The sequence below is a fragment of the Plectropomus leopardus genome, chromosome 16 (genome assembly GCF_026936395.1).
Source record: "Plectropomus leopardus strain MGB_pleo_1.0 chromosome 16, ASM2693639v1, whole genome shotgun sequence".
NCBI classification, from domain to species: Eukaryota; Metazoa; Chordata; class Actinopteri; order Perciformes; family Serranidae; genus Plectropomus; species Plectropomus leopardus.
Genome location: NC_142191.1, coordinates 3905710 through 3928423, shown reverse-complemented (window position 1 = coordinate 3928423; position 22714 = coordinate 3905710). Strand labels below are relative to the sequence as shown.

The following is a 22714-nucleotide window of genomic DNA, read 5'->3' as shown; positions in this document are numbered from 1 at the left end:
TGAGCATTTCTTACGTAACTTGACTTGCACACACACATTGATGTATGTTGTGAGCCCAAAAGTAAACAAGCATATTTCCCCAAATCTCAAATCATTCATTATAAGCTGCAACAGAAATGATTATTTTTAAAGCTCAAATAAAGTCTCGGTTTATTTTCCTTTTAATTAATTTCCCAAACAAATAAAAATCTTATATTTCATGCTGGATTATCTCGTTGAAGATGTTGTGGCAAACGATGGATTCTCGGGGCGCAGAGCTGTCCAAATGCAGCTTTTGAAAACATAGAATTAGTATCTCAAACGTTGGCATACTGTTGCTGCAGGCAACACTCGGAGCAGCGGGCATCAGAGAGAAACGCTGGGTCAAAAATGTTTTCCAATTCAAATGTTTACTGACAATAAGTCGCTCTTGTGTCATTAAAGCGCCGGCGTGGAGGCACTTCCCTCAGCAATGAAGTTTTCTCTCTGCTGTAAGTGCCTTTCAGAGTGAGACTCACTGTGAGCAAAATTAGGATTATGTAACAGTGGTGTTTGGGGGCTTGAACATACTTTACGTTAGGTTATTTAAGTTTTGCAAAGGTAAGACATTTTCAGAACGATTACGGTACGATTACGGTTTCACAGTACACTGCAAAAAGAAACTGATTAGTTAAACTTAAAGAAGCCAACTTAAAATCTTGAGTTGAACTTGAAAAGACAAGCTGAGGTAAGTTTGTAATCATTCAATTTGTCTTCTCAAATTCTGTCAACTTAAAAATGTAAAGGCAGATTGATCAATAACTTTTCAAAGTTAAAACTATGGCTGTCAAATGATTCATTTTTTTAAATAACGATTACAAGCAGAATTTCAATAATTAATCGTGATTAATCACATTTTTCAATCACATGTTTTCAATGTATTTCAATTTTGCATTTAAAAACAGGTTTAAAGTCCATATTGACAAGGTAAAGCACTTCTCACCCAACTGTCTCGATTAGGAATCAAATGACGGCAAAAGAAACTGCACGGCACTAACATGAAGTGGGCCTGTCTGTAAAGAGGAGGCTCATAGGGACCCACAGAAGCCAATTTTATTCAGATATCTTGAGGTCAGAGGTCAGACAGAGCTTCACAAAGGTTCATGTGATTACAGTATCGTCACTTTAGTTTAAAAACTCATTGTGGTACAGCCTCTTAGTGACGGGAATATCTGCTGGCAATTAAAGCAATTAAATTAAAAATAATGCGTAATGTATGTGCGTAATGCTGGCAGGTCTAGTTAAAACAAATAGTTTGTTTTTACATTGTATCACAGAATATGGTTTCAGACATTTATTATTATTTATATTTATTATCAGTTACAATGATCCTTAAAGGAATTAAAACAGGGTTTTTAGGGGGTTGAATTTCAATTTAAACTTGTGTACCTTGTGTAAAAAGTCTCCCTTTTCAAAATTAATAAAATAAAGGTGACATTCTCCATCATGTTGTTTTTGTTTTTTCAATACTGTAGATGAGAAAATGTACACGGTATGATAACTGTCAATTTTCATATGCAACCTTATATTGTATTTTTATTTCTTTTCATTTGTTTTAACCTTTTTAATTTATGTTTTTATGTAATTTATGTTTATTTTATCCCTGCTTTTATTACTTTTATTGCTTCTGTTGTTTTTGTTCTATTTCTTTTTATTAACTTACACTGACATTTTACGTCTTGCATCTTACATTATTTGTCCTCTCGCTTTAATTTGATCCTAACTCTAACCTAGTTTCATCTCGCTGGTGTTCGGTAGGACTGTTAGGCTTTCTGTTGTGGTATTACACTTAATGCTTTGCTTTGTCTATCAAAGCACTTTGTAAACTCTGTTTTTAAAGGTGCTATATGAATAAAATTATTATTATTATGTTACAGTTCGAATAAATTGACATGGATTTTTTTTTAATTTTTTTTACACGGGACACAAACAGTGGTTTCCTGGGTTAAAGTCCTGTGTTTGTTTGACCCATCCATGAACATCGCCTATCTTCCTATATTGACTTTCTTCCTCTTTATACTTCCTCACCTTCCTTCTTTGCTCCTGCCATAATTATTACAACCACTGGAGCCACATTAAAGTTGGGTCACAATAAGCTGCTTGTCCTACAGTGTTGTTTTTTTTTTGGGGAAATGAAAATCTCACCTCTTCACAAGAGAGAAAATTCTTCCAAAAACAGCAAAATACCTAACTATTGCTCAAACGCAAGGAATTCTGTGGGTTGGATTTGAACTTCACATAGCTTTTCATGTGTGTGATAATGTTGTCCAGATCCAAATTTAAAAAGCCAAGAAATTCACAGGTAAGTTCAAATCAATGGCAATCATCCCTCTGCGGTACTTTTCAAGGATATATTTTTGTGGAAGGGAAAAAAACTGCCTGTGGATAACATCTTTGCTCTGGGAACACAGCTGTCAGTGTTTTGAATCACACAGAGTTGTACACTGTGTTTTTTCCTGCTACCTTGGAGTTATGGCAGCTTGGTTAAAGTGTTTTTTTCTGGTGCCGTGTCCTTCACAGGTCCCTGGTGGCTCTGACTGGAATGTGGCTGCAGGTTTGTGCGGTGAATAACTACAGATTTTGGCCAATAACACGTCAGAAGCTGTGGTCGGGCCCACCTATCACTTCAAGTATGGTCTTCTCATCATAATAATGGAGCAATAACGTGGGAATAATGGAAAATCCTGAGGAGAATGGTCATAATCATGAGGAGAAAACAACAGTAGTGGAAAAGGTCATACAATGACCACCAAATTTTCTGTTGCAGTGGCTGTGGGTCAAAATGTTCACTAAGACACACTTTAATATTAAAGACAAAAATCACATTTTGAGGTTTCCCTCCATACACATTTTAAAATTTTAGGTATGTCTTTAAAGCAGCATTGTGAAGGATTTAGCAGCATCTAATGCTGAGGAAGTAAATCTAAACTCCCGGTTAGAATTCCTTGAACGTTTATTGTTTGCAAAGTTTTTGCTGTTTTTAATTATCTGCATTAATCTACAATAATCCTGATAACTAACTTTTAGTTTAAAGGAACAGTGTGTAAGATTTAGGGTAATTCAGTGGCGTCTAGCTATGAGGATTGCAGATTGCAACTAGCTGAAACATCTCCGAGGTCTCTTCATCTTCCGTAAAAACACTGAAAAAACTGGTTTTAAGTTCAAATTTAGTGTTTTTTTTTAATACTGTTTGGCATATTGGAGAAGAGTCACCCACTTGGCACCTGCTAATATGTGTTGTCTCAAAATTTAAGATCCAGTTGTTGTGGAGGTTTTTATTTCCTGGGTGCCAAATAATCCACAGGTAAACCAGTATGGTGATAATGGTAATAACTGTTTGGTTGTAGATCCGTTTAGAGCATTAGTTATTCGAATTGGGTAACCTTGAAAAAATTGTATCTGGATCAAATTGATCTTATCCAATGTTGATTTGAAAAACCGGAGCAAAAGTAAGATTCAGAAAACGACTAATATATAAAAATGACCGACACAGGATGTCCACGTTTGCACTGAAGAGGATTCTTAATGGATGAAGTGTAACAGGAACACGAAGCTCCCGAAAAAGATTCAGCCTCATAAAGTCATCTACTGTTTGACAATATGTTGCCTTCAAATGGCACTCGGGAGTTGGTTTTCGACAGGAGAAGTCAAGCACATGATATGGAAGGTATTCAAGTGGGTAGAGTTGTGAGAACACTGTTGCTAGGCAACCGGGCAACCATAATGGAGGCCCAAAGGCTCTCTAACGAGATAGCAGGATGTCAATGACCAAGGATTAAAGGAATGCATGCATATAAATGGGTACAGTAATGCTGCAATATGTGCCTTTTCCAGTTTTGGTGTTACACTGCTAATAAAAAGCCAACATTAATATTCATGTTTTTTAAGCTGGCGAGGGGGTAATTCTCTTTCAAATGGGAAATGCAAAAGCATAATGAGGAAAGAGAAACCACACATTTGGGAATATCATATCACAACCTGGTACGCGCTGGTTTAAAAGGGAAAACAACAGATCTGTCATCACACAAAAAGTAATGGTAACAATGGCAACACGTCCCCCGAGGGCAAAACAACTCCACGCTGTGTGGAAGCTTCTGTGTGAAGCCTGCTGACGACTGAAAGCCTGTTTTTACCTGATATTAACATGCAGCGTGGGTGAACTGTTCACAAGCGGACAGCACTAAATAAAAAGTGCAAACGACCACAAAGACACATTGTGATTCGATCACTAAACTATTTGCAAAGATGGTCTCAGACGCATTTGTCCTGATGTGTCCCACACAAGCAAGTTACAGAAAAACACAGCGTTGAACCCATTTCGTCTCAAGCTGGACAAAGAGTTGCTCCAAAGTGTTGTTCCTAAAATCTCAGGAATAAATAATTCCTTTAAAAAATGTAAGATGCGGGGCGTCGGGTGGCTCAGTGGATAAAGCAGGCACCCCATATAAGAGGGTGGTGTCCTTGCTGCAGCGGCCGCAGGTTCGATTCCAGCTTGGGCCCTTTGCTGCATGTCATTCCCTCTCTCTCCCCCTTTCATGCTAGCAATCTCCTGTCCGATCTAATAAAGACAAAAATGCCAAAAAATAATCTTAAAAAATAAAAAATGCAGCAACAATTGAAGCACAACCTGCTGTGTAGGCTGCTGTTTTGAAAAAGTGGAAAAGAAAAATTACATTTTCGTGAAAACTGAATTTTTATCCAGGTGTGAAACTACTTAAAATGTATTAATTAATAATATGGTATCAGATTTGGTAAATAGACTTGCATACTCATCAATACCAGCATTTTAGGCAGCATCAGAGGTATTTCTGACACTAGTATCAATATCGGAATAATTTGAACATTGAGCCTAAAGAGATGACACTTCACCGGTGAAATATTTTCCGGACCTGCTGCATCATTGGGCTCATAGCTCAGGAGCACTACAGACTTCGCTGGCTGAGCCAGTTATTTCTGGTTTATCCCTCGGCTAACTTGAATGGGGATAAAACGACTTCCTCCTGCAGCTCCTCTAGACTTTCAAAATGTTATCAAACTGTGTGGATCAAATCGTGTTAGTAAGTTGTGATGTTATAAAACGATGCATTAATTGATTTACTGACAAGCCTTTCCCTGTGTCTATAGAGTAAAGTGTTTTAGCCCCCATGGCATCGCCAATTTAGAAGTTGTAATTACACATTTTGGCCACTAGGTAAAATGGGCTTCCAGGTCTGGCGTTCTTCACTGGCGCCGTCATGTGAAGGCCCAGAAACACTGAACCGAAATCAAAAAACAAGTGGAAAAAAACTATTGCATTGCCTCACGTTGTCTGTGTCACAGCCCAAAAGTTGCACCCAAACACACTGCAAAGACTACAACCAATGGACAACTGGCATGTACTCTCCATACCAGCAGACAGCAGCCGTCTGTAAATGTCATTAAAAAAGGAATCATGAAGCGAAACAAGATGGATTAAATTTCTAGTTAGTCAGGTAGCACACTTATGACATAACCGGATGTTAAAAGAATAAAGGAAATTGACCGTACGCTACTGAACAATAGCACCAACAATTACCAACCATTTCTGCTAAAGAGCTCAACTGCTAATAACATGATTTTCCCAAATATCTATCCTACACGCTCTTCACTTTAGTTGTTTGTTTGCACTGAACTGCCAATAAGAGGGACTTCTTTCACTGATGGGCTCTGGTGTCCCAAAAAGCCGTCAAGGGCCCACTAGTGGAAACGGCGCAGGACACACAGCAACAGACACTCACACTCACTTCACACACGAACACTGATCAGCAGCCCACCGTCAGTTTGGTGTGTCAGGGCCCCAAACAGGCCCAAAGACTGGGGGTGGTGTCATGTATCGTACCTATCATGGGTGATTCAATGAAGCTCCAGGTGTTGCTCTGCGGTACGTAGGACTGGAGGACACCTGCCGAGCGCCCGGCCTCGTTCACGCCTCCGAACACGTACACCTTCCCTCCGCACACCGTGGCCGCGGCAGAATGGACCGGCTTGGGAAGAGGAGAAACCGTCTCCCACTGGTTGGTGATGGTGTCGTACCTGGAGTGAAAAAAAGAAACAGGATTTAGTTTTTTGTTTAAATGTTTTGAGTTTTTCGTACACCATGATACTAATTTCAACCTTGGATAAATTTGAATAAAAAAAAAACGCACAAAAAAAACGGAGAGACACATTGGGTCAAGGTTCAAACTTCACCCCACTTCCATTAAACAGATCTGCGACGGGGAGTCTCTAAATTACCTCAACTCTAATGATTCATAAACTAACACTCCCACACAAACACCAACAGTACACAGAAAGACTCGGATTTTTTAAAGTTCCCACTGCTCTGAATTTGCTGTGAAAAGCTCGTTTTGGCTGCAGGGCTGACAGATATAATTAGCAGAATGCCTACACCACCAGGGAAGATGAAAAAGACCAACCATTACGTACAATGACAGCAATTAAAGCAATTACACAAAGCAACATATGTTGGGAGCTACAAGCCATTAGTCTCTAGAGTTGGGCTGTGTGTCAGCGCTGAGCTCTGGACCTTTCTCACTGAGCCCTCTTTGGCAGAGACTTCAACGCCGAGCCGAAAAACTCAGCCGACCCAAACCGGCACAAACAGATGAAAGGGCCTGACACAATGGGGTGCATGAGAATAAGACGCCGGCTTATGCGACTGTGCCCTTGTCAGAGGTTGAGTGTGCGTTTATGTGTATATTTCCGAAAATTTGCATTCGTGTTTGGTGTGCGTGCTGCATGTGTTTGTGTGTGTTTTTGCCCCGTGGCACCATTAGCGTAGTGTGTTAGCAGTGTAATCCGGTGTCCACGGGCCACTGATCAAAGCAGCCGCGCCGACAGCCTTCCAGCTGGAGAAGGCCTCATTAAAGAGCCGCGAACGGATCCAGGATCTGTGATTAAAACACGCAACTGTTCAGACCAAAGTGGGCTTTCTTAATCAAGGTTGTCTCTTTGTTACAGAAGAAAAACACCTTTACATGAAAAAGTCTAGCTACTGTCCCCCAGGACAACAAACCGTACACTTCAAACACTTGAGGAATGCTTTACTGCTCAAAAAGTAGACTCGCACACTGTCACTTAAAGGGATTCTTAATAAAAAGTTTTTTAACTGGGGTCGATGGCCTTCATTTGGGCGTTTTGCCTGATTTTAGCGAACACAAAGGTGTCTACTTTCTTTTCTGCAAAGTTATTTTTCAAGATGGTTTAACTGTTGCAACTTCCTGTGGCATTTAAAGCTGAATTTAAAAGACACCCGGAAGCTCTGTTTGCATCCACCGTCCTGTGAGAACGCCGTTAGATAAAGTGCGAGAGGAGACGAGGGAATCAGCCTTCGGGAATTTTCTCTTTGGGGGTCTGATAGCGTTCTTGGCAACACCTGCTGAGGGGACGGGTCTGAATCGACTGGCAGTCTGAGAGAGTGGTGACACAGGAGAGACTCTGGGAGAGGTGCTCGCAACACTCAAGAGTGCCAATTAGCAGTGTTTAAACAGGGACACACACACACACACACACACACACACACACACACACACACACACACACACACACACACGCACAGCAGCAGCATCAGGTTGAGTAAACGAGCCCTGCTGAGATAGAAGGACGAACACGTGTCTCATTCTCCGGCAGATGTAATTACTCCTCGGACCACATCGAGGGAGGTTCATAAATTTAAGGGTCAGACGCCGCTGAGAGAGGCCGACAGGACTGCTGCAAACAGCTGGTCATGACGAGAAGAGATGAGACAGAAAAAAAGTTATTGTTTAAGTTAACTAGAAACTCTGAGTATAATATCTTCTTGTTTTTCTGGCTATTTTCATGTTACTCAAACTTGGCTCTTTAACTTTTCATAATAACTGTGTCTATTTGTGAATAACTAAGAAACAAACTTAAAAATAAATTTGGGTGGATTTCTGGTTTTGCCTCCCGGTGTACGAGCTTAAACCTGTTTGATTTTATGCAAACAAGCTGAACCAGGGTTTGTCATTATGACCTGTTCTGGCAAATTAAAAACACAGCACCAAATCCAACTCATACTGCATCAGTAATAAGCAATATGACAACATGATTAACATAATAGTGTTTAGAAACAGACTCGTGGACCCATTAGGGGGAAAGCAGCCACGCTATGGTGTTTTCTGAAGAGTTCATGTGTATTTTTGGGGTGACAGTTACACATGGAATAGATTGAAGATTTGTGGCTGTTTTAGTTAAAAACATACCCATCTCACCAGCGAACACGGTCAGTAATGTAAAAGTAGTTGTGAAGTGATGAATCCACAGAGAATTATCACCTGTCTCTGCAGGCCCCCTCAGCTCCAGCTGTTTACCTCTTTTTTTGTTTTCATGGCCCATCACTGTTTTGTTTCACTGTCACTGCTATCATCACTTGTTGACACAAAAAGCAGCAGATATTTCCCTGTAGGTCCCAAAAAAGAGATTTTAAACTACAGTGAACACTGAACTTTAGGTTGCCAGAAACACAACTCCAAATAATTGCTAATTTTGCTCTGTGTCTGAATGTGTAAATAGAAAACTAACACCACCACAACAACTTCACAAGGTGATAATATGTCAGCGATTCGTTGACAGTTTCTTCCTGCAGCCATGGAGTGTTAAAATAAAATTCACTATTGCAGCTTTAAAATGTAAAAATGCATTCAATCAGGTGATGCAACAACAGATCTGAGTCTTTTCTTTACATACCACTTCCCACGTATACTCTTCTACACTTTTTTTCTTATTCTATGTATTATGTTTTTATTGTGATTTTATTGTTTAAGTGAATGTGAGCAGCTGACTGCGGGAATTTACTATCTCTATCTCTCTCCTTCCATCCATACATCCATCTACGTTAGAGGAAAAGATTGCGTTTTTTACTCCACAGCAGCTTTAGTCACAAGTTACTTTAACGCTACCATGATGTCAACAATGGGATTACTCTGCATGTGGCTGCGGCGGGAGGTCAACAAATGCATGAAAGTCCGGGGTTTGTTGGATTCATCCAGCGCCCCTCCTGCGTGCCCTATAGGGGCCTTCATGCTCCTTATATTACATCATTACCAGCAGCGTCTCAACCTGACGCCGTCCAGCAGCGTATCACACGGACAACACAGGCTCTGTCCGTACCATAGACTGTGTATAAAGACGGACAACTTGACAGTTCCCCCAAATTGTAGATTTGAATCTTGATCGCCCCCCGGTGTCTGGCTACAGTATAGGTCATAAAGCCCGCCCCTCCATTTTACCGAATGGGACAAACGTCAAATTAAAAGCTCAAAGTAGGCGCCAAATAAATTTTTCTGAAAGATGGTTTCTGTCACTGAAGGTAGTTCTCATCACTCTGATATTTGTTCAAGTCTTTGTTTTTAAGATAAATTTGGTTTTAATGAGTTATTGAATTATACAAAAAGGGGATTTTCCACCATGATTGTCAGCTGCGACAGCTAATTCATGTGCTCGCATTCAATGGAGCTGCTCGCGATTGGTCGGACAAGTGTTTTGGCAGGAAATCCCCCACCGTTGATATCGCTCCTGAACAGACTCTGGCTCCAGATGACTTCAGCAGCGCAAGATGGCAGCACCCGTATCCAGGATATTTAAGCCTCACACGGCAGGGGAAAGTGGGAGCTCTTCATCCATCTATATAGACAGTCTATGATTTGTACGCATTCCTAATTCACGCCGCCTGTCAGCGTACCATGCATTTGCTGCAGGTGATGTCCAGCTGTCTGCCGGCGTGTAATAACAATGCGAACGGTTGTGTCTGGCTGCGTATAAAGCACAGGCAACAGATGGGGTTTGTCGTTGGGATGTTACACTGAAGGCGGCGATATATGACGACTTCAGATGAGAACGAGCTGCGTAGTTCGATCAAATGATCAAATTCTGATTCATTCATTCATACAGCTGAGACCACCTCTGGTAAAAAGCAGATAAAGAAAATAAAGTTTTAAGGGCAGTTAATGTAAACATGACACAGCTGTCACGCCGTAAAAAAGGGTCGGGAGTTCAACCGAAGAAGAACATGTGCAGGTCAAAAGAAACTGACTCAGACGTTCTCAGAGGTCACGAATCTGATTGAATTCATTACACGTGTGATTCACCATCAAGCCTTAATATGAAGCGTGACATTAGGACTGACGCTAAAAGATTCCCAGAGTGCGTGTGTGTGTGTGTGTGTGTGTGTGTGTGTGTGTGTGTGTGTGTGTGTGTGTGTGTGTGATTATATCTCCAGAGCAGAGGAGGGAAAGGCAGGAGAGAAGGGACTAGAAATAACACCCTGCGGTAGTATGCCTCCGCACACAGGTCAAAACATGGATGCTTCACACACATTGAAGGTCCACGGTCAATTTATTGGTCATTTTTTAAACAGATATTTATATACATAGAAATATAAATATATATATTTATAGAGAGAGAGATAGATAGATATTTAGATAGATATTTTTTGACATAAGAGCTATGCAATCAGTTTCCTGGTAGGCACCTAAAGATTAGTGTCATCAATTTAGTATCTGACAAAAAATCTCCCTTTTTGTTCCAAACTGTTTTTGCAGAACATTATGATTTCACGGATCTTTGACTTCTGGGATGTTAAATGTCAGAACATCATTATTATTATCAGTTAGACATTTGTGTGAAATCTAAGCGTACAAATTATTGAGTTTTGGCCCAAAAACATGTTTTATGAGATCACCATGACCTTCACCTTTGACCTTTGACCCCCAGATTCAAATCATTTCATGCTTGAGTCCAAGTGGATGTTTATGCCAAATTTGAGGAGACTCTCTCAAGTCAAAGGGAATGTTTGTATCAAATTTTTAAAAAAATTCTCAAGATAACAAGAATGAGACAGACGTTGACCTCGGACCACCAAAATTCAACTAATTTATCCTTGGGTCAAACTGAACAATTGTGCTAAATCTGAAAAAAAATCTTTATGGCCTTCTTGAGATATCACGTTCACAAGAATGGCCGGATGTACGTCCAGACAACCCAAAAACACAAAGCCTCTGGCCTCAGCTGTTGCCGGCGCGGAGGCATAAAAAACTCACAGTGCTCATTTAAAATACAAACGCGATATCTCTCCTCGAAACTCTGAAGTTCTCCGTCAGACAGAAAAGGCAGACGGAGCTTTTTTCTCCGTCACTAAGACACTGCTGGAGTTTATCCATCAACATGTTGCACTGCATCGATTGCTTTTTTTTCTGAAGTGTTTATACACAAAGACTGATCACTGCATGAAGCCATGTAATCGGCTGTAGCTTCTGACAGGGCTTGTTTCATCACGCAGGGACAATCATCTCGAAAAAATGCGGCTGCGGGGTTACAACAGAACAAACAATGCAGGATTGTGTTCTTTTATGTGGGGAGAGAGGCGGAAAGAGCGACAGATACGAAGGGTAGACAGAGATTATGAATGAAAGAAAGAGGCCAGACATTCAACTTGGTTTGCCTCTGAGCGTGTACTGTAATCTGGATAAAGAAAAACATGCTAATTCTCGCAGGATGTGCTGCGACTGACACGTCAGCCAATCAGAGCTATAATTCGATGTGAGCCAGGTGTAAAAGTGACCCACGCAGTGCGACTGTGTTGGTGAAAGAGAGTACCAGTTTCTCTGGCCTTTCGTTCACCGCTGACCTGACGGGATAAGAAGCATCACGCTTGAGAATAACAGGTGAAGTGGGACGGCTGCCGTGGAAATGTACAGTCACACCTGCCGTGTTTGTTTACGTTGACAGCAGACGGATTTGCAATCCCTCCGCACCTGCTTGCATGCTCTGCATCGTGCACACGGAGAATTACAACCTTAATATGCCAGTCTGCAACCCACAGTATGGAGGGAGTATAAATAGCAGGTGCTAAATGTAAAGGTGGGAGTGGATTTCACTTTATCTAAATGGCGTATTCACACATAAAACACAGCTTTACTGGTATTTGGAGGCTGGTATAGCGAGCCCTGACAAGACTCATTACAAGATTATATAGGTGTGTGCATAAGACACAATTTTTTGCAAATCTTCTTTGGTTCATCCGTACTTTTCTATGCTTTGAAGGAAACGTATCCCGCAGAAACCTACTGTGACACCACTTCTCTGCTGCTTTCAGACATCCTGAAAAAACTGCGTGTGGTGTGATTTTGTTTTTAAACATGGGTTTAAAAAAGGACATGAGAGTGAATTACCCCACATCTGAATCCACTGCCATGTAAATATCTAGAGCAACCAACCACCTTACCTATATCTATATCTATCTATCTATCTATCTATCTATAGACACACACACACACATATATAAATATATACATACATACACAGATATATATGTGTGTATGTATAAATATATATAGCTGTAGTATTTAGTTTAATTTAAACTGCTGATTACTTAAGAACTAATATATATTCAATTCAAATTGGCCATTACAATAATAAAAAGCCATTGTTTCATGCCATTGACCGTCATTTGTGCTTTATTTTGAAAAAAAAAAAAAAAAAAAGTATCATTTTGGCACTGGTACTGGAAAAACCCAAACCATACCCAAAACCTAGTGCTGACTTACATGTACTGTAAGAAATACACTGACTCAAATTTTCACCTCACACAACCCCACTTCTAAAAATCAGAGGCAGATAAGAACGTCATTAGTTTGCACATATTTCTTCATGAGTATTAGTATTAGAGTAGTAGAGTATTAGAAATTCCACTAAAGTGGACTGACTGACCGACCGACTGACCAACTGACTGACTGACCGACCGACTGACCAACTGACTGACTGACCGACCGACTGACCAACTGACCAGCTGACCAGCTGACCAGCTGCCACTGGCATTCTTCAGAAACATCACTGACATGGGTAAAAATCAGTGCAGCACAGATTTGTGAGAAAATCTCAACTAGTTAAGCCATGGTGATCAAACTGTGCATATTTTCTTTTGCAAACAAGACAAATTAACCCACACAACAGCTTTAGCGAACCATTTGGAAGTGAGCACGTGCATCTGAGGGTGTGTGTGGGCAGCAGTGAGAGAATGCAAGAGAGACACAGAGATAGTTTTCATGCTAGTGAGATAGATCGCCGGGGTGTTGCAGGGATTAATGCGAATTTGTAACTTAAGGGCATGAGTTGCTGCTCTGAAAGAATCTGGAGCATCAGCTCCTCTCTGCAGGCGATTAATGCAATTTTTTTTTTAAACTGACTTCCATTGCGTTCCAATGCACGTGCTCTGTTTTTAAAGGTTACAATGCTGTTGTTGCGTGTGGTGTAGAAAACAGCTTGAATGAATGCAGGTTTTGTTTGTGTTTTTCCTGGGTTTTTTTGGGGGGTTTTCTTCACTACGTGCTGCTTGAATCTCACGGATTTTAATAGGTAGTATTGAGGAGATACTGTAGCTATTATTAAGTGTTTGTACGGCATTTCAGTGTGGTTTTAGCTGCACTCTTCTGCCACTTAATGGATCTTTTTGTCAGCGTCGAGGTGTATACAGACTTAGTGGTTTTGTTATCTGAGCTAGGTGTTTTTTTCCTTTTCTTTCCTCCTCCTTTTCTCCACATTGTGGTTTCTCACTCCATATACGCTGTAGTTTGTATCTCAGGGGAAATGGATATGTGTCAGTATCTCAGAGACTGGCAGCCCATCTATTATAGTTTATCATATGTGGGTGTTTGTGTGTGAGAGAGAGAGACGGAGAGGTGTGGAGAAAAGCGTGGCTCATCATCAACACTCCCCTGCAGGTAACCATATTAGTGAACTGGCTGTGTTGCCTCAGGCGTGTTCTCCGTGGTTAGATTGCATAGATACAGACGGCTGGTTTATGTAGGTCATGGTGAAAAGATGGAGGGTATGTGGTCAGCTTCAATAAGCAGGCAGTGGTCAACAATTTGTAAGTACGGCTCTTAAAGCCATCCAATGCTAAGACTGCAGATATTAAGAATGTTTACATGCACAAAATAGTCCGTTTTAGTCCCAGCGCTTCATAAAAGAACGCTCCCGGTGCTTTTTAAATTCAATTAAATTCAAAGTTTGTTTGTTGAGCACATTTGAAACAACCCTAGTTCACCAAAGTGCTGAGCAGGCACAATATAATGAGAGAAAAATAGAAAAATATAGCTACTGTGCAGCATTGGGTCACGTTCAGGGATTTTTAGAGGCAAGTAGCAGACGATGTGGAAGACAATGAAAAACTATGCATTATAATGTGCAATCTGCATCACATGAGGCTTGAACTCGCAACCTTTGGCACCAACAGCAAGAAACTATTCCAGTAAGATACAAATGGGAAACCATCGATGGCCTCACACTATGACTGAGCCAACCACCAGGGGGCAGAACATCAGCTGTCTGTGCATGGAAAGGCACATTTCAAACTGCCGTCAAAATTCTGAGAATTTGCATACTTATCAAGACAGCATAGAGAAGTTGATAATTTCTTTTTACAAAGACTGATTTGCTCCATACGTGAAAAACTGATGTTTAAAGATGCCGTTTTCCCACAGACTGCAATAGTTTACATGAGGGCAGAATTCAAAATGCTATCAAAAATTCAGTTTTCGAGCTAAAATTCTGAAATGTTACACACTCTTGTTACATGCAGCTTTCCATACTCTAATTAATGTGCCCGAAAGATGTCGTGTATCAGGCCAAAATATGAAAAAGTAGAAAAGCTGGAGCCACTTGTCAATTTGCTTCATTGCATCAAAACAGGATTTATTTTTTTCAGTTTACTACTGACGTGTTGGACCGACCAGAAATATTGGCTTTTCTTTTGAGCATGCAGATCCACCCTTTCTCAAACTGCTGACAAATTCGTATGTGTACACTGTTTCCATGACAACACCCCAGTTAGCAGGGAACGTTCCCACAACATTGGCTAATATTACCTACGAGTTGCAAAAATAATTTAAAGAAATCATTTTTTTCAAAGGACGTTTTAAGGATGTTTACCATTGCAAAGAATAATGTCCGTATACGGCTAAATGTTGACTAAGACGTAACGTTTTTTAGCGTTTTTTTTGGTGATGCTGAGAGGTGACAGATCATTGAATGTTCTCTTCTAAAATGTTCCCAAAATGTTACATCAGAGCAAAGGAAGAACATTTAAAAAGCAACATTCAGAGCACGTTATTGAGGACTGAGATTACAGAACATTTTTAATGAAAATGTAATGTAATGTTATGTGTGAAACAAAAAAACATATTTTTTTATGTTTTGGACAATGTTAAGAAGGACATTCTGGAAACTTAAAGAAAACTTACTGCTGAAAACATTACTACAACATTGCATTGGTTGTATTGTAGCTTTTTAGATGTACGGTTTTAGATCAAAACATTAATAGCTGGGACAAGAAGCCAACCATAAAAACAGACAACAGGTTGTTTGTTTCAAACTGCAGCAAAAAAACCCAACTGACATACATATTCCAAACTGGCCCTTTACATGCCCAAATAATGCTGTTGAAACCCGAATAATACCAACATATCCCACAGGTCTTAATCAGAAAATACTAAATTTGAAAAACAACCTAATGCTGAATATCCAAACGGGCTGCTTACATGACCCACATCAAACCAGAATATTGTCATAATTGGAATAATAGGGAGATATATATTGGTATATTGGTGTACTGTATTGTTTTAACTGTATTGTTTCCTGCTATCTTGTCTTCCAGAATCACATTATATCACACTTACTGATTCATGCTTTTTATATTTATTCCTTCCTTCTATAACATCTTGATTCTGCTCCATCGCAGCTGCTCCATAAACAGAGAGAGAAAAAAAAGATGGCACACACACAAGGCGTTTAGACGTGTAATGCCACCGAGCAAATCCAATGGAAGGCTGCATAACGGCGCTTTACTGCATCCATTAATTTTTATGCTCTCTGACTCAGATGTACGTTTCTAAGTTAATGTTACAAAGTGAGAGCCCGAGGGGCAATATCTGCTTATGCTCCACATTTTTCTCAGCTCGCCTGTGATGATGTCATCACAGAGTGACACAGTCTTAGCTGGTGAAGCCCACGTTCAGGCACATGTTCCAGTTTTTTGAGGACAGGGATGGATTTTTAGCGCAGCTCGTCTTTCAGCTCTCTGCTGAGCTGCAGCAGAAGAACCATCCTAAAGAGGGAACATCTAAAATTATGTCTTTTTTAAAAGAGACTTAAACACATAATATGTAACTTTTCTGCATTAAATGTTAAAAAAAAGACTACAGCAATGGTATATATTTGTTGAGTTGTGTACTGAAATAATCCTAAATTCCAACAATATGTAAACCCAGAAATGTGTTATTTTATAGAAGGACACAGTCTGTGTCATTTGGTCCTGTCCTAAAATGACTTTCTGTTACAGTTTTAAGACACAATTTTACTGTATGTTTTGAGATCTTGGTCGTTTTTAATCGTATGTTTTACTCTGGTGAAGGATTTTAGGCATCAGATGTCTGGATCTTAAGTTACCAGGAAAAGCAGCTAATCAAACATTGGTGTCATGTCATGCCAAACAGCAAACAGCATTGGAGAAACAGACTTTTAACATGAAACTGCTTCAAACTGATTTCCATTTTTTTCTTTTTTTGGTGGCTAAAATCCATTTTATGTCGACCTCAATTCACAGCAGGACATTGCTTAGCCTCCGTAGTAGTACTCCTGCCTGTTTCTCCCAACAGGGGGAAAGCCAACTAACTTCTACTGCATGTTATACACTGACTGTGGGTAAGTACTTCATACAAACCCAATGGAAAGAATCCAAACTATCCCGAATAAATATCACCCAATTTTATCAAAGTAAGATGGTGAACACGTTAAACATATCTGCTAAACATCATCGTTGTGACCATGTTAGCTTTCTGATGTTAGCATGTCTGTAGACTTTTAGTCTCCTTACATGTGCCTTTCAAAACTTTTCCATGACGTTTCAAGGACCCCCCCCCCTTGTCTGGGAATTTTTAAAAACATATAAGATTCAAACTCTATTCATATATAATTTCTGCATCCCATCTGATGTACTTAAAGAATGTCAGAAATATGAAAACCCAACAATTATTTCTGTTTTTGCAGTTTCTGTCTATTATAAATGAAGTAATTTTGGCAAGTTTTAAAGAAAACATGCATTTCAGAATTAAAAATAAATAAATAAAAATCGCCCATGATTTTACATTTTCTACAAAGACTGCAAACAATTTTTAAAGAAAAACAAATCGCTGAAAATTAAAAAAAGAAAAAAAGAAAAAAAAAACATGCCATCCAAACATGTTGTCTTAAAAACAACTACAAAATGATGTTTTTTTTTCCCATAAAAATTGCAAAAAAATTAAAAAGAAGAAATATGCCTTCCAAACCCACGGGCCAACAGGTTGTTTTCCAGGTTTTCCATGACTGCGGAAACCTTATTAAATTTAAACCACAGTTTCTCTTTCCTGTGTTGATTATAAGAGATGAATCATACCAGCTTTGACTCAGTAAGTGAAGAGATTTGTGCATTAAGTAAGTAAACAATCAGGGACTATAAAGACAGCGACTGCCTTATTTTACAGTTAACCCAAGCTCTCCCATCTGGTGTCGAGTGTAATTAAAGCAAAAGATCTCAGTGTAAGAGGATATTTGCATGCACGCCCGTGTGCTACAGTCGTTTGATTTGGTTTCCATACAGCCATTGGAAGCGGCAGAGGAAGAGAAGGAGTTGAGTGCACGTATATGTGAGTGCATCAATCCCTCACAGCCCTCTGTTTCCTGTCAGAAGTAATGAACTGAGAGGTTGTGATTTGGCTTGAGGAAAACAGGGCTACTGTGTGAATCAGCTCCTGCCTGGAGGGCACTCAAAACAATTTGCACACAAATATAGGCATCATTTGCTTACATTAACATTTTTCGCATTTGCCAGGAGCGTTCATTAGCAGCGAGGTGGGGGGAAATCTCCACAGCATGACGTGAACTACTACAAAGAGTCCCGGTAAGAAGATGAAAAAAAGAAAAAGAAAAGCAGCTGAAATAGTCTGCTGAAGTTTCATTTTAAAGCAAATTCGGCTGCACATTCGCGCGGCGCAGGTGGGCTGTTTTGACAAAGGGAGCTGCTGATAGTGACGGTGGATGTTCATTTGAAATCATTCGACTGTGACTCCCTGCTTCTTTGCATATTTGCTAGTATCTCATCCAAAATACTTCACTCACACCTGGGCAAGATCACTGTGGACGAGGACGACAGGAGGAGAGAAGCAAAGACAGGAAATGTGAGGGGGACAGAAGAGGAAAGAAAAAACAGGAAAGGAGAATGGTGATAATATATTTCTGCATTAATATGAATGTCTATTAAGTCAGGCAACAGATAGGAGCACATAAATGGAGCGGGAGCATCCATTTTGGAGGAGGAGTGAGAGTGGGTGTGAGAGGACGGAGTACGAGTCTATCTGTGTTGTGTCAGCTGCCATCTGTGTGTCAGAGCACATCACACAAACTGTGAGGCCCGTGCCCACACCTCCACCGTCACCCTGCAGTCTGCCAGGGCCGTCCTCTCGCACACACACGTGCCTCCAAACCACCAGCGTCACTCTTTTACTCAGAAACACGCTGGGTTGCATTTTTGCAAACAGTGGGACTCACGCATACCGTACACGAGCACACAACGGCTGCCCATTCATGGTGGCTGAATACGGATATAAAGCAGCACCTTCAGCGTAGTTTCCTTAAAACCTGAACGGACATGAACCTAAACCCTCGATCTGCTTTGTGTTTCCACAGACAGTGAAGTTAACTGAAGGCGGGGTTTCTACTGGATGGTAATGACCATGTAATCACCACAATGCACATATGTGAATATATAAATAGTGTATGTTTGTATGTATGTACATATATATTATGTCTGATGTCTTTTTTTATTTTTATATCTTATTAATTCTACGTATATACACACATACATACATATATATATTTTTTTCTCTCTCTCTTTGTACTTCTTTTTTGCACCGTGGGCATGAAGGAAAACGTATTTTCGATTCCTGTACGTCTAACACACACAGCAGAATTGACAATTAAGCTGACTTTGACTTTAATGTCACTGAGTGGGTTTCCATTAACCCTCAAATTGCACAAATTGAAATTGCGAATATAAAATAATGATAATGAAAACACATCAATTTAAAAAAAAAAAACAACTCCCGTTTATTGCAAAAAAGTTTTTAAGTTCACATGAGATGGTATTTCAGGCGATTCAAAAAAGCTTTATTTCACAAAACTGCAGTTGAAACACTTTTTTTGCTTTTATAGGTCACATGATGTACAACAAAGTGTGTCGTAGGAACTGGCTCCCTCATGATGCAGCAGGCGCTACAAGAGCTGTTACTGCATCGCATAACAACTAAAGTTAAACGGATCATCCAGAAGTTTCGAATCAACAGTTCCTCTGTGAAATCGTGGACCATCAGCTCCCACAAATCCCTCATATGTGGACGCTCCCACGTAATGAGATCCCATTATTGCTCGCTAAGCCTGCGTGGCTGTAATGACTGAGTGGCTGCAATAGAAATAAACCTGCTGATGTTTTGAACATCCAAACAAGCTTAATTTGACACGCCATCGCTGAATGTCTAAAACTGATGCATGTGAATGTGTTTAAAAAATGATGGGATGGGATGGATCGGTTCTACTGATACCATCCACTTTTATCAACCGAACGAAAAAATCATTGTTTCAATGTGTAATGTACTGAACTGAACTGAAAACTGGTGGAAACAAGGTTTACTGATATATGATATATATAAGATATACAGTCTATAGCAAACATATACAAGAAATTTCTGCCTTTCTGATTGAATGTCTGAATTTCTGAGGGATTGTAAGCAAACATTAATGTTCTGTACTTTCTGTTCTCACTGTACGTCTTTGAAGCGATCTGCTTAGGTCCACTTTTATGTATTTATTTTCTGACAGTAAGACGATGTAATGCGGCGTGATGATATGTAGTTGCTAAGAGACGGTAAGCTGCTAATCATGGCCGTGCTTGCAGTGTTTAAAGGGTGGAAATATACAGTAGATCACAGGAAACTGGTTCACTGTAGGTTAACAGTGATTTGACTGTTGACTGTTGTACTGATGTTTTTTGGTGGTCAAATGTGGCAGGAGCAACACGCGCGCAAATTCACCTTTCGTCACGCTCCATTTCACAAACGACAGCAGCACGCAAATTGTCAGAGATGAAAACAAAAACAGCAGCTTTGTGACAACTAATTTGAACTCGTTTGTATGCACCTCTGTTCCCCGTGTTGATTTTCTCTGCATGTGACAGCTGTTTGTACCTGTGTTCTCTCTCCCCAGGTTGCTAATCAATGTCTGACGGTGAAGTCTACCGAGTCCTACCTCGCAGAGGAAGAGCTCTGCAGCGCTGCTCAGAAATGTAAATGTTTGGGTATTTGCATCCTATAGGAAGCGCAGCGTTTTGCTGACATGCTGCAGCTTCGTCAGGGGAATTGTAGAGAGCGCACAACAGCAGCCGTTATTCATTTTAACACATGGCGTCAATGACGAGCGCTGTACTCTCCTTGTATCATATTATGTTTCAGAGTTAGTAGTTTAGAATAAGTAGGACATATCAGATTATTCTAACAAACTTTAGCTGACGTTCTACTTAGACTGTTTTGGTGAAATGTAATTTAAAATCTTCCCAGCTGACAAACTCTGTGAACACAAGGCTCCAACACATTTTCATGGATAAAATCTCAAAACTTTTCCAAGACTTTTCAAGCACCAGTAATATTAATTCAAACATATACGACTCAAAGTCTGTTCAAACATAAATTTAAGGGGCTGGCATGTATGAAGGGAGAGAAAGTATGTGGGGAGAAAATGAAAAAGATGTACACAATGGTAAACGAAAAACACTGTTGCACATTAATGCACGTTAGAGCTACGTTACCATGACAGCTGCAGAAATAAGATCTGCACTCATGGACGGTTATCCACAGAAGATTACTGTAACATTGTCATTACACACAACAAAATTTCAGGACTTTTACAAATTTTTAAATTTTTTGTACAAATTTTATGACTTTTCCAGGTTTTCCCTGTGAACAGTTAGTTTGCTGTATTTAAAGGACTGTCAGGAGGTATACGTATCCAAATATTTTGCAAACACAACTGCAATTAATCAAAAATCAGAGAAATAAATAGAATTTTGTTTTTCTTTATTAATTCTCTTCTCCTCCTGAGACCGGTGAGATGTACCTGTGAGCACCATAAAAGGTAACAGGTGTTTTACCACCTGAACCCCGTTTCTGCATGTTTGTACCATCAATAGAACTAAAAGTGCTTGTTTTTGCCACTGACAGGTTCAGATGGTTTATTTAAGTGTCTGGTAACTTATGCAAAGGAAACAGACCTTTTAGTGAAAGAGTAAAATCCCTTTTTTTAAACAAGAAACAGCCCCAAAATTGCTATTACCAAACCCACCAGACTCCATTTAAATAAAAACACTTCACTTGAAGCAGACAGAAACAAAATAAAACTTACAAAACCCACGCTGGCTTGTCTTTTTTTAAACCAACTCTGGTTTGGTTGAAATCAACCCTTAATTCACAGAGTTAGATTTAAATATATGCTGGCTCTGTGCTTGCTTAAATTATTGTTTTTCTCAAATTGAGTCATTTAGGTTGTTTTCTGGTTTCTGTCTATCTCTGTTGGGATCATTTCCATAATGTTGTCAGAATAACAACTGAGCCTGTCAATGGCAACAACAAGCATTTTTAGTGGCTGTAAATAGATGGCACAAATGCTCAGAGTGGTTACATCGCAGCCTGTATCCTGGCTGCAGCCCTCTCGCTCAGTACTGGACCAGTTTCAAAATTCTTTGTCCCCGTTAGTTGTTTAGACACAAAAACATGAGAAAATAAAGTCTAGATTGGAAAATATCAAATGTACCCTTTAAGAGGTCTTGACCCTCAGCTTGGGGCGCCACTAATTTAACCTCTGACACCCTTCAACATTCACGACCTGCCAAATCTGTCTCCTTCCCCTCGCTGAGCCGTTACGCTTGTTATTTGCTCATCGTACACACACCTGACAGATTGTGTATGATGACATCTGGGGAGCTGATGGAGTCTTACTCTCCGTATGGACGGCCTCGGAGTGTGTGTTTGTCTGACAGACTGAAGTCAAGGTCAGCCAAAACACACACACACGCACACACTCTCCACTGCCATCACTGTAGGAGAACACACACACACACACACCCCCCCACACACACACACAACTCATTAACTCTGATGGATTGCAGCACATTTCAGGCTAATAACACAGACATACGTGTACGCACCATGCATAAATGCCCACTGCCACACACACACACACACACACACACACACACACACACACACACACACACACACACACACACACACACACACAAACACAGCACACTATGGCAACCCGTACAAACACAGATGGACGCGGACCTGTCACCTCCGTGTCACCTTCAGCTAATCCTTGCGAGACAGAGAGCAATCCATCCACTGGCCACACAGATTTACCCATAATCCCTGTGAATGAACTCATTCCTCACTCCCTCAAAGTGTGAGCAAACAATGTGTGCATGTACAGTATGATCTCTCTCTCTCTCTCTCACACACACACACACACACACACACACTTTTCGCATGTAGATAAACTGATATGCTGCACAACACTTGTG

General features: G+C 40.2%; 1 protein-coding gene across 8 annotated transcripts in view; it reads right to left on the bottom strand.

Annotated features, from left to right (window-relative positions):
- Positions 1–22714, bottom strand: part of klhl29 (kelch-like family member 29) — a 380738-nt gene that overhangs the window by 39187 nt on the left and 318837 nt on the right. For all 8 annotated transcript variants that reach the window (XM_088089183.1, XM_088089186.1, XM_042503866.2 and 5 more), the window contains one exon: positions 5876–6069. In XM_088089183.1, coding sequence (XP_087945309.1) covers positions 5876–6069 — 194 coding nt within the window. The remainder of the gene's footprint in view (positions 1–5875; positions 6070–22714) is intronic.